The 13,297-nt window shown below is 32.6% G+C and overlaps 1 protein-coding gene across 3 annotated transcripts in view; it reads right to left on the reverse strand.

The window, feature by feature from the left end:
• Positions 1-13,297, reverse strand: part of LOC118186050 (AP-3 complex subunit delta-1-like) — a 401,929-nt gene that overhangs the window by 325,634 nt on the left and 62,998 nt on the right. For all 3 annotated transcript variants that reach the window (XM_085808093.1, XM_085808094.1, XM_085808095.1), the window contains exon 5: positions 7,116-7,223. In XM_085808093.1, the coding sequence (XP_085664219.1) occupies positions 7,116-7,223 (108 nt within the window). The remainder of the gene's footprint in view (positions 1-7,115; positions 7,224-13,297) is intronic.

Genomic DNA, 13,297 nt, shown 5'->3' on the forward strand with positions numbered 1-13,297 from the left:
AGAGTTTTTCTATTCTTGTCAACGATCAATTGTTATGATGCAGCGTAAATATCGGCAATATTTTAATTCAAGATCAGCTCTCACAGCCTTCATGATTAGGAGTTTGGTCGGTCGTTTAGAGGAACTGGGTTCAGTGGCCAACCATCCTGAAAGAGGTGCCTATGCGGCAGAGTGTTGCAGATGATCCATCCGTCTCAACTTGTCATGGTCGTAATGGAAAATGCGTTAAAAAGAACCAATTTCTGTATTGAGAAAAATGGTGGACATTTCTCTGATGTCATATTCCATACATAATTTCCATAAAATATATTTAATGTATAAAAAATTAAACAAAATAAATGATTATTACCCGTGTTTAACATTAGTAGATCTTATTTGACCCACCCTATATTCAGAAATACAGTATGCAATGGTGTGTGCCATGTATTTTACTATTGCTTCATTTACTACTGGTAATGTCATACATTTTATCAATTAAACTAGACCGTGAAATCAGGTCTACTCATTTTAGAGTAGATTTTAAATTAAGCTCTATCAATTTTGAGAGCAATCAGATACAGGTCCCTCTTTTTCAGGAGAATAAAAAATTCTGCCAAGAGGATAGCAAAACTTTTTTTGACTTATGCCATATAAGACACATAAGCTACAAATTTTAAAGTGAAAAAAAGGTATTTAAAAAAATCGAAAATTAAAATACATTTGCCCATGTTATTGACCCAGACACGATACCATCAATTTCGTTGCATGTTTTTCTGTAGCCGATTATTTGCAAAATATAATGCATTTTTTTTTTTTTCAAAAAATTACACTGCCCTTGAAGTAGATTTTATTTTTACATAGTCCTGATATTTATTATGTTGCATATGTTGCCCACAGTTGTCATAACCACCATAAGCAGCTAAAAAAATCCTAATTGCATACAGACAGAAGATACGATTTCGTGAAAATTCTAAAGGAAGTAAACATGACCACACTTTGTCTACATTTTTGAAAAACATTTTGCCTCTTTAAAAGTGACATAGTAAGTATATTTATCAATAAAAATACAAGCAAGAGTCAGTACATATAGTTATGTCTTTGACAGGTGAAAATGAGCTTTAGCCCATTGCTTGGCATGATTTTGAAAATCACCAAATTGGTGCATCTCTGCATAGTGCTTTCTGCAGAATTACAGTTTCAGCAAACACCACAGGAAAATAAGCAATCAATGGAAATCATGCAACTTAAATTAACACAACTTTTCAATGCATTTTTCTCCATCACCAGATACAGCTTAATGATAGCTCATGGCACTGACAAGTTTATTCGTACACATTTCTAAACCAATATCTCACAATCCTTAGAGCATCACAAATACCAAATTACTCTGGTTAAACTACAAGCCTCTCCTCACACTCCCACAAATTGCATGTGGATTTATATCCCTTTGCTGTCACAGGTACCATTCAAAATCAATCAAATTGTTCCTTTGTCTCATACAAATTCATGCTGTTCTCACATTTTCAAACCTTCAGATGAAATTAAATTCAACTTGATGAATCCATCTTAACAGCTTTCTTCCTTTCTATCTCCAAAATCAGATAAAAGTAACTGTACCTTCAGTTAGATCTTTCATAGCAATAATCTTTTCCATACTGGGATTTAGCAGACAGAATATTTGCAGAAAATGGAAAAACACAACTGTTCAGTGTACAAACTTCAATGAAAAAGAATGGTAATAAACATTAGTCAAATTCAAATTAAACTGCTACATTGTTTTAAACACCTTTCCTTCCAAATTCACAAAAACCTTGGCAATCATAAATCAACCCACAGCATCACCAAACTCAAATTCTTAACTTCTCATCTCAAACTAGAACCGGTCAATCATTAATCAAATTCCCAAACTCAAAGTTTATGCACACATGCAGGTTTTTGGTTTTCCCAAAAGAGCAAGCTTCAGACAAAAAACAGAAATTCTTTGCTTCTGATGCTTCTCTACTTCAGAATACAACTGCCAGTGATGTATCATCAAAGTAAATTTCATCACCAGTATGAGGGCTAAACATTTCATTCCACTTACAAAGACATGCAGAAGGTGTCAGCACAATTGCATATCTTTATTAAGTCACAAGGAGCAGCCATGAGCTTGGAATTTTCCAACAATTCTTACCACATCCACAATTCCATAGCAGAGGACAGAAAGTAATAACTATGGCACATCCATAATGTTTGACACCTCTTCATTACATATAAAAGATTTTCTGACACAGGAAATCCAGCATTTCACAGTTTTGATCGACAGAACCATGTTAATTTACCGATCCTTTGAAAATAAAGTATATAGATTCTTGGGTAGCTAATTTTGTAACTCTCAACTCTTTTGAAAACCTATTCTAGTAATATCTTACTGCTTGACTACTAAACAGAAAGCATATTTCTGTTTTCAACTTCTTTTACATAATTTTGCTCTTTCTTTCACCCATTGTTTCACATAATGTAATATACGTATCAGCAAGACTAAATCTTGGCTATCCTAGTAGTAGACCATTGGTAAACCAGTGGTGGGCCATGTGGTCCACTCCTAGTTTTGATCATAAAAAAATTGAACAAGTTATATAAGAACATTTATTATAACATAAACTAAATATAAAAATGTTAGAATTAATAAATAATATAAATTTCAACTTGTTTGAGTAGTGGGCACGGCAGTCGGCTCCTCAAAATTAATGAACTATATACATTTGATACCTTTTAATCACAATATAAAACATTAAGAATAGAACTAAATGAAAAACGACACTTTAGCACATAAGTTTCCTATACTTTAAAAGAAATAAAATATCAAATGAAGATGTCTGTAAAAATAGGAATGTAGGGAAGTTAGAATAAGCCAAAAATTTCCCTTTGACCACTTCAGAAAAAGAAACTTCCAGCTATAAACTAAGAAGCTACTGACATTGCATTTTCATAAAATAATATGTAATTAATGAAATAAATAATAGCCTAATTAGGTGTTACTCTATTATCCTAAAAGTATGACCTTGAAATTTATTAACTCAAATCTGGTGGTCCACTACATGCATTTAACTTTAAGATGATTTTTCTTCGATGCAACAAAATTCATAGGAATGGGTATTGAATTACTTTCTTATGTAGTTATCTATATAGCCATACTAATGACAGAATATGTGAGAGTTTCCAAACTAATTCAGAAAACTAAAATAAATCATCATCACTAAGGTGGTTTAGAAGTGCCAATTTTCATATTGTTGGACCCAATCTGAATACCAGAAGAGGCATGGGTGTTAGTAATGGTATGATAGCACTTAGTACATATGATAGCACTTTGTTGTATGGCAGCACTTAGCATGCTAAAGATAAAAGCCTCCTTAAGAGGGTGGTGGTGGTAGGAGGAGAAAGTACGAAGCCCTCAGAACTGTTCCATGGTATGATTTTAAAAGAATAAAGCTGGAAAAACTTGTCACATATAAGGTCCCAAGGCCTTGGCAACAACAGCTGCTGTGCTATTGATTTTGGCCTTCATGAATTAATGGACCTGATCTAGAGAATTAGTAACATACGATATGGAGCCATATTAATGACACAATCTGTAAAGATACTCTAAATTCATTAGAAAAATTAAATATATGTATCTATCTTCAAGCAAGAAAGATTATTTCAATTTGTCTAAGATTTTTATTAAAACTCTTTCAGTTTTGGAGGCATTTAGACACAGGTCCCTCTTCTTCAGAAGCAAAAGAAAATTTAATAAAAATTTTAAATTCAGGATAGATTAGGAATCTTGGTTTTAAAAGAATCTTAGTGTCTTAGAAGTAGATCTTAGTGTCATTTCTCAAAGCCAATGTATGATGTGTGTTATCATACTTGATTATCATATTAAACTTTTATATATGTAATCTACTTTCTCCCCTCTGGTTGTGCTTTTCTATTTTCCACCAAGTTTTTTTTTCTTTTTTTATTGACTGAACACTTTATTTAATAACCATCAGCCTTGTGCAATACAAGGGCTGGAAGTGGTGGTCATTTCATTATGAAGCACCTAATAGGTGGCCACCATTGCCTCCTATGACGAGACAGACAATTACAACCATGCCTTCTGTGGGAATCGAAAATGGGCCCATTGTTACGGTAGTCAGGGTCACAAATTACTATACCAGCAGAGCCACATTTTCACCTATGTATATATTCTTACATATTCTGTAACCTATATCCATATGCCTTAACATAAGGAATGCCCCTCTAAACTTAACATGCTTCCATAAATGAATTTTTATTTTCTAAAAAAATCACAAAATGTACACTTAACATCTTTTGAAACATGATAATTTTCTACAACAGTCAGTCAAACAGGAAAAGGATAAGAAAGTACTGCAAACATATACAATTTTAGGACATTACAACACTATAAAATTACATGTTATAAATTCATAAATTACCACATTTTTTAAGATAATAACAAAGTAGTTAAGTGAATCTATATAAAACTTTTTATACCAAAAGCAAATAAGTATGTCATGTAACAAACTTTAAAAAATACCGGAAATTTATTACTATGAAAAAATTATAGCCAAAGAAAGAATAATTGTAGTCAAAGATAGAAAAAATGGCCAATATGCTAGGCTAAATTTTTTAAATATAGTGCCAATTAATTTTATCTATTAACACAGCGTTACTTGCACCAGGCTTCTGAGGGCCGATCAGTTTGTTAAAGCTATGTAAACCCTATCCCTTAATACTGAAATGGAGCACATCCGGTCTAGCTGAGTGTAAGGTGACCTTTGGCACAAAGGAGGCATTTCTGGAATTTTGTTTTATTCTGTTCGGACAAAAAGCCATTTTTTGGGTTGCTTAGGCCCGGCACGAGTAAACGTGTTTCTAATTTCGAGTTTGAAGTGCACTGAGTTCGTAGCACAACATGGCTCGCAGATTAACATATGATGAAGAAATGGAACGATTACGTAATTTGCTAGATGAAGTATTGACTGATGACGAATCTATCGAAGGTGAAGATTTAATGTCTGATTGCGATGAAGGGTTTAGTGAGCATAATATGTCGTCTGAAGAAATCGAGTCTGATGAAGAGGACGCTATAGATTCTAACTCAGTTTGTGATTGTTTTATTGGAAAAGATGGAAAGACAATTTACAAGAAAACAAAATTTCATCAAAATGTTCGAACTTTATCGCAAAATATTATTTCAAAGTTGCCTGGAAATGTTGGAGTGGCAAAAAACGTAACTTCTCCTCTTGAGTCTTGGAGTTTATTACTGGATGAAAATACCTTGAATACGATCATCCCCTGTACAAATATATATATTGACACTATCAGTGACATCTTTCAGAGAGAACACGATGCTAAAAAAACAAAACTCTCCGAAATCAAAGCTTTTATTGGATTGCTATATTTATGTGGTATACATAAATCATCCCATGTGCATGTGAGAGATTTATGGCACACTGGGGAATGGAAATAGAAATATTTAATAGGACCATGTCATAATCGTTTTTTGTTTCTTATGAGATGCATAAGATTTGACAATGTTAGAAACAGGCAAATGAGAAAAGAAATGGACAAACTTGCCCCAATAAGATATGTATTTGGATCATTCGTGCATAATTGTCAGGAGTTTTACACAGCTGGATCATATGTTACAATTGATGAAAAACTTGAACCATTTAGAGGACGCTGTTCATTTCGACAGTACATGGCAAAAAAGCCAGCTAGGTATGGAATAAAGATTTTCGCTCTTGTTGATGCAAGAACTTTCTTTACATGTAATTTAGAAGTTTATGCAGGTACTCAGCCCCAAGGCCCATATCATGTAAATAATTCACCAGTTGAGGTTGTCAAAAGGTTAACAGAAAAGTTAAATTTTGGGAGAAATGTAACAGTCGACAACTGGTATACTAGTTATGAACTTGCAAAGTATCTCCTTCAGAAAGACATTACTCTAGTGGGCACCATAAGAAAGAACAAGAGGGAAATATCGAAAGAGTTTGTGAACAGTAAAAATTGTAAGGTGCATTCATCCTTGTTTGCATTCCAGAAAGACATGACTTTAGTGTTGTATGTTCCTTAAAAAAAAATGTTAACCTCTTATCTACAATGCATAACAATGATGTGAGGCAAAAAAACCTGAAATAATAACATTTTATAATTTGATGAAAGGAGCTGTTGATGTGGTGGACCAAATGTCAGCAGCATATTCAACTGCAAGAATCAGCAAAAGATGGCCGATGGTTCCGTTCTTTACACTACTAAATACTGCTGCAATCAATGCTCGAGTATTATTCCAATGCTCAAAACATCCATCCTTACAGCACAGGAAGCGGAGTCAGTTTTTGAGAGATCTTGCAACAGATTTGCTGAAAGACTACACAGCGGAGAGCCACTCTACCATGTCTCCCTCGATATGTCCAAGAAAAACTATCTCCGAAGAGCAAAGAACCTACTGCTAAAAAACAGAAAGTAATTGAGAGAAAAAGGTGCTATATTTGCCCAAGTTCAAAGGACCAAAAATCTAAATTAATATGTACAAAATGTGAAAGAAATGTCTGTGGAGATCATTCTGTTTTAACATGTACATGGTACATAAAACTTGGTAACTTTTTTTAAAAAATTCTATACATATATTGAATAAAATTAGAGCTCTAAATATTGTCTTAAATTATGTTGTTAGTAAATGCTTAATGGGGTGTTTAATGACCTGCATAAAATATAAATCCATAAATGGGCCTCGTAGGCCTGGCATGAGCACTTGCACACGTACAATTAGCGCGAGTAAAGCCGGGTTAATATAACTAAAAATTCATATGCCTGTTAACATTAAGATATGACTTAACACTTTGAGTCACAAAGCACTTTTGAATCTGCTCATGAAGATCTGTATTTATGCAGAACTTGTTCGCTAAATTTGTATAACTTACTTTAGTCTCTTTTTTTCAAAAAACATCATTCATTAAGATAATATTTATATTATTAAAGAAAGTAAAGAAGCAAAATATTTTAAATTATAAGCTAATGTATATTGAGTTACAAAAAATATTTCAATTGGATAAAGGAGGTGATGCCACTCGGGATTAAATAAACATTAAAATTGGACATAAACTCACAAGAGTCATAACATCATTAGCAAGATCACGGGCAAGGTCTGGAGTTACAAAACACGAAAAACCACTCATAGCCGTTCCAGCATCATACATATTTTGGCTATTCAGATCCTAAAACATAAATTCATATATGGATTATTTATAACAAATTTCTTAAATAATACATAACAACAAAAGTAAATTATCATAAATCTTTAAACTAGATGTTAAAGATTAAATTTCTATGCCTAAATTTGTTAAGTGAAACCCTTCAGATTTTATTTATCTTATAAAAAACACTGAATAAACATAAACAGGTAAACTTCTAAAAGACAGCACACTCTAAATAAAAAATAAAAACAATGCCTTTATATATATATATATATATATATATATATATATATAACTTGTTTTCGCACTAAATGGATTTAAGATCATACAACATTATATATATATATATATATATATATATATAAAATCAAACAAACTGTTCCAAATAATATAAAATTGTTTCGCATTCAGCATTAAAATATATAACATTTCTACTGCTTTTATCAATCCTCTCTGCAAATTATAACATTTCTACTGCTTTTATCAATCCTCTCTGCAAATTAAAATGCTAAAAAATAAGCCCAAAACAACAAACTGATAGCATTACATTTTCCTAATACTATGAAATTTTCCTTCCCTTTTCATGACTTGCATTTAAATTTGCATTAAAAAGGTAACATTTAATTTTCATCCCTGAACTCTCTTGCACTGATCAACCTCAAAATCTCTTTTTTCCCGGCTTTTGAAATACTCTTGCTTATGAATTTGTTTAAAAGAAATCATCCCAAAAAGGAAATTGCCAGAAAGTTAACAACCCTCTAATCTAATTGAAGCGGTTTCTGTAATATCAGGTCATTTGCATATATTGCCATTTTTCAATTTCATGAATAAACAGCGATGGTGGATGTCAACAGAAGTAATACTAGGATGCAGAATAAGAGCAAGAAAGACAGCACTGACACTAAACAAATAAGAGTGGAAGGTCACTTGGGTAAGAAAGGTTAAACACTGACAATAACAAATTCATTTAATTAGTCTGGAAAACCAATAAGCTAAATATTATTGTGATGGGAAAATGCATTAAGCCTGGATGGCCAGGTGACTACCTTATATACAGATGCATCATATATTTAGGTAATTTATGCTGCTGAAGAATTAATAATTGTCTTTCAAACTTGGTAGAGTTAATAAATATGCTTAAAATATTTCAACATTAATTTACGAACTGAACCAACAAAATCAGATTTCACAAGCATAAAAAAGTATATTCATAAAAGAAAAGGATCAACTACTTAAAAAGTATCACAAGAATAAACCTGCTAACACAGTGGTTCTCAAACTGTGTACCATGGCACCCTGGGGAGCCATAAGTTCTTCACAGGAGCAGCAGAAAATATTGTAAAAGCTTTCTAATTAATTGAACAAAGACATTTGTCCTAACTAAACAAAAAAACAAAGTGATAAGCTAAATTTTTTGGGGGGGGTTGTTTTTACTTGACCATCAATAAAAGTCAGTGGCGCAGAATATTCTTGCGAATGCAAGATGGCAGTGCTGCACCTTTCAATCCCGCCATATGATCGTGCTATACCTTATAACAGTCTCACCTGTGAACATGTACAAGGCTATAACAATCTTTACAATAAAAATCTTTTCATAGCTTGTTCTGAACAATCTTTTCACAGCTCATTCTGTAAAAAGAAACCTTTTTTTGTATTTTTGCTAAATTTTGCTTATTATGTCGTTTTGCTCGGGTACGCATGGACCGTCTTTCAGGGTTTGCCCCCTTGCCAGAATTTTCTTTCAGGTCAGATTTCATGCGATTTATGCTTGTCATGCAAACTCTAGTCAAAGCAGCAAAATAACAATTTCATTACTAGATTCATTAGGAAAACGATCCAGTAATTTGAAAAGAACTTTCATAACAGAAATCTTAATAGAACTGTGTAGTGGTTTTCCAGTCTTGTGAGGTTTTAAAATTGTACACATATGTCAAAGATGAAGCAGATGCTGTAGCAACTGCTTTCTTTCCTCCCAGTCAGCAAATGAATGAATGCTTTAATTGCTTCTCTGATTAAGAGTGGGGTTCAGAAATCTACAGTTTCACCAATAATGCCCCCCCCCAAAAAAAGGGATGTCTTCCATATTGGTCATCAACTGATTGACATGATATTAGCAGATTTTTTTAATTAAAAGCTAGATGCAATGCAATCTTTTGTTTAACATATTTTTTCATTCCATTCCCTTTTCTCAACAGTATTCATATTTCACAGAGAAAATTTTAATGACATCCGAAATTGTTAAAGCTATACAGCAGGTGCATACACTTTTTACTACATCCAATCTTCTCAACTCAGGTTGACCAGAAGTACAGACACACCAAGGTATGTAAATCCTTCACGACAGATATGGACTGATCTGGAAGATCTTGTAGAAAGCGTATAAGCAAGCGTTACGGGCTTGATTCAGTCAGTATAGTTGGCAAACTTCATGTTTTTTGGGGGCCAAGAAGTTAAAAGAACTGAATCAACAAAAAAGAAATGTATTTTTAAGACGGACTCAGTATCAAACAACACTTTGGTAACATCTTACAAGGTGGCTTACAGAATCCCAAAATATAAGAAGCCCAATACCATAGCAAAACTTATTTTAACAGCTGCTACAGATATGATAAACATCACAGTTGGCGAGTCTGCTCGGCAGCCACTTTTTGAAGTAACTTTGGTCAATAGCACAATTAGTTGGAGAATAAAATATATGGTAGAGAATATCAACAATCAATTAACAGAAAAAATTAAAGGAGTGGATTTTAGTTTGCAGCTAGAATGAGGCTGCGAATAATAAGAAGGGTGCTCATACGGTGACACATACGGTTTAAAGATGGTAATAATATCAAAAAAAGACCTTTTTGGTAAAAATATCACTGCAAGAGTTAAGGCTCATTGCATGCTTGAGACTTTTAATACACTCATATCTGAAATTAATTTGAATTGGCTTAAGTACATTGGTGTCTGTATGCATGGAGCTTGCTCCATGTCTGGCTGCTATGGAGGATTATAAGCATTTATGCGAGCAAAGGACCAAATGCACCGTGGGCCATTGCATTATTCCTACAGATGCACTTGCATCAAAGAATCTTAGTGCTGTAATGAATCATGTGTTAGCATGTGTGGTGAATGTAGTAAATTTTATAAAATCTTGCCAACTGAAAGCAAGGTTTTTTAAAAATATCTGTGAGGATATGGAAGCCAAACACTTGTCTTTGTTGTACTATAGTAGTGCACGATGGCTCTCTCGTGATATTATTTTATCATAAATCCTTAAATTGCGAAAATAAACTTTTATTTTCATTAAAAGAGGATACAAAAATGCAGAAGATTTTGCTGATGCTTATTTTTTAATACATCTAGCATATTTATGCGACATTTTTGAAAAGCTGAATTCCCTTAATCTCTCTCTGCAGGGAGAAAAACACATCACCTTTTGCAGTCAAAGGGGAAAATATCAGCTTCTACTTATAAAAAAGTTAAACTGAGGAGAAGAAAATTGAATGAAGATGCAGGCAGAGATTGTTTTTAAAACTGCAGCAATTTTTGATGTCAAACAAACTTGGTCTTTCTCAAGATATGAAAACCATGTTTGAAGGGCACTTATCGCAGCTAATTAATTATCTGACTTGAGAAGCATTTTCAAAAATAATTTTGTTTGTGATATGAGTAAAAAATATTTTATTTACATAGATTCAAGATCAATTTAAAACTAGTGCTCTGTCTGAAATTACTTCTGTGGAAGGAAAGAATCTTATCGAGTTACGTTGCGACAACTTGAAAACCAAATTTGGCGGTACAGAATTTTGGATTTCACGGAAATATGATTGATCCATCCTGAGTAATAAGGTTCAGCGGATTTTAATTCCATTTTCGATGTCATATTTGCATGAAGCTGGATTTTCGCCAATCAGTGTAATGAAAAGTAAGTACAGATCAAAAACCAACGCAGAAAAGAAAATGATGGTGGCTGTGTCCAGTTTAATTACATGATTTGAGAAAATATCCAGCAATTTGCAATCTCATCATCACATTATTAATTTAATATTAATAAAATTTATAAATATTAAATAATGAAGATAAGCGAGTTTTATTTATCTTTATCTCTTAATTACGCTTAATCATACTTTTACTTTGGGTAGGGCACCACAGAAAAATTTTAACTGACAAAAGGTATTGCGACTCTGAAACGTTTGGGAACCACCATGCTAATAGATAGTAATTGTAAGAAGCTTTTATACATACAAAAAATATTTTGTAAACTAACCATATTTGAGAAATTGCGTTTTACCTAACGCTGCATCTCAATGGTTGTAAAAACCTAAAACATAATTCTTAGTTTCAAAAACACAATTTGAGGTCTATGAATGAGTCAAAATTTACTTCGCAGTACAGCTTCATAATGGATTACACAGTTCTTAATTTTCTGCGGATTTTAGAATTGTCTATAATTTTGTTTCTTATAGACCAGTGCATTTATCACCCTTGCAGGCCTCCAAGTTTTGCCATTTAATATGACATAAATTGCTTTGAATTTTAGACTACATTATAAGTAATATATGTGTTTGTTGATAATTTATATGTTATTTTTAATTACATCCATTTTTAATTAGGTGTATAATACACCTAATTAAAAATGATAATTTTGATAAATACCAACAGAAAATCTTCATTTAAAGCCAATAATAAGGTTTTCAAAATATCAGATTTCATTTCAAACTTTAATAATACTTCTTCAAATTAAATTGCACTACTCCATCTTTAAAATGCTACCCACGCACTGAAAAGTTTTAAGTAAAAATATGATAATTATTCTGAACAAAAACATGGGGAAATGTAAAATTATGATATATGTAAAAATAACAGAGTAACAAATCAAAAGTCTAACTACAATATAAAAATTATTATGAATACAGCTTATAATGTTGGTATGTTTTGCAACCATCCAAATAGCATCAAACTCTTGGCAGACGTTAAGCAAATTATCACCATGTATAAAATAACAACTGAAACTTGAAAAGAGTGTAAAGGAGGCTTTTATTTAAATCTAAGAGGAACAAAATTCACAGCTGGTGCTTATAACCTCAGCCAAAACTTATAGCAATAAATGAATAGTCAAATATAAATTCAAGTAATCTGGTAACTGAAGGCTACACAAAGCGAAAGTTGGTTAAGAAATCTAACTGGTGCAGAGATTCAATATCAGCGATTATGATGCAAGGTTGAAGCATATATATCTTCTCTAACTAGCAACCTAGTAACATGGCATCTAGAGGCAAAACACGGTTTGTCTTACAATCCAAAAAAAAAACTTTTTGCTTGTAAGACAGAATGTGTTCTTCCCTTGAGGACACATTACACACAAATTAATACCCCACGTTACATGTGAGCTGCATTCTGGTGGGAAAACAGAAGGGAGAAGTGACAGTAAAGATCGAAAACATAAAATAATATCTCATATGTTTATTTTGAGTTATAAAATACCATCATTAGAGTTTTTAAATGGCTGCATAGTTAGAATCGTGCTCATGTATGCATAAATCAATACCTCAGGATTAGCAAATCTGTCCTTCAATAATTGTATAGCTTTATCATAGGCTTCTGCCGAAAACAGAAAAACCCTACACAGCATTCAAAGCAGATCCTAAATGAGCCTTTAAATAATTAAATTTTATCCACTTTGTTCAGAGACTCGTATTATTGTGCACAGCCGTTTCAAAACTGTTCCAAAAAGTATGTCAACATCTCCATAGAACTGGGCAATATGGTATTTTGTGACTTTAATACGAAAACTATCAGAGTTTTAAATTTGGTCTACTCGAAGTGCCGTTGGAGGCACATAGGTTGTCACGACTTAAGCTTTGAAAATTCTTTGATTTTCTTCTTTGCACAAAATTGCCAAAGAAAAACTTTTTCTCTATATGCTTGTATAGTTTAAAATTCGATATCGAATTCCTCAGGCTTCAAAAGAGGTTCGTGTTGTTGATCAACTATGGCTAGAGGCTCAAATTTAATGAAAAGAATTTCTATAAGCTCATCTATTCCTTCCAGCATTTAAATCTGTTTGATAATTCAATTTCTAAATCATTAACTTCATAACAGCTGCTCTC

This window comes from Stegodyphus dumicola, chromosome X1, assembly GCF_044657685.1.
Source record: "Stegodyphus dumicola isolate Sdum_Otavi_A_Nest chromosome X1, ASM4465768v1".
Classification (NCBI taxonomy): Eukaryota; Metazoa; Arthropoda; class Arachnida; order Araneae; family Eresidae; genus Stegodyphus; species Stegodyphus dumicola.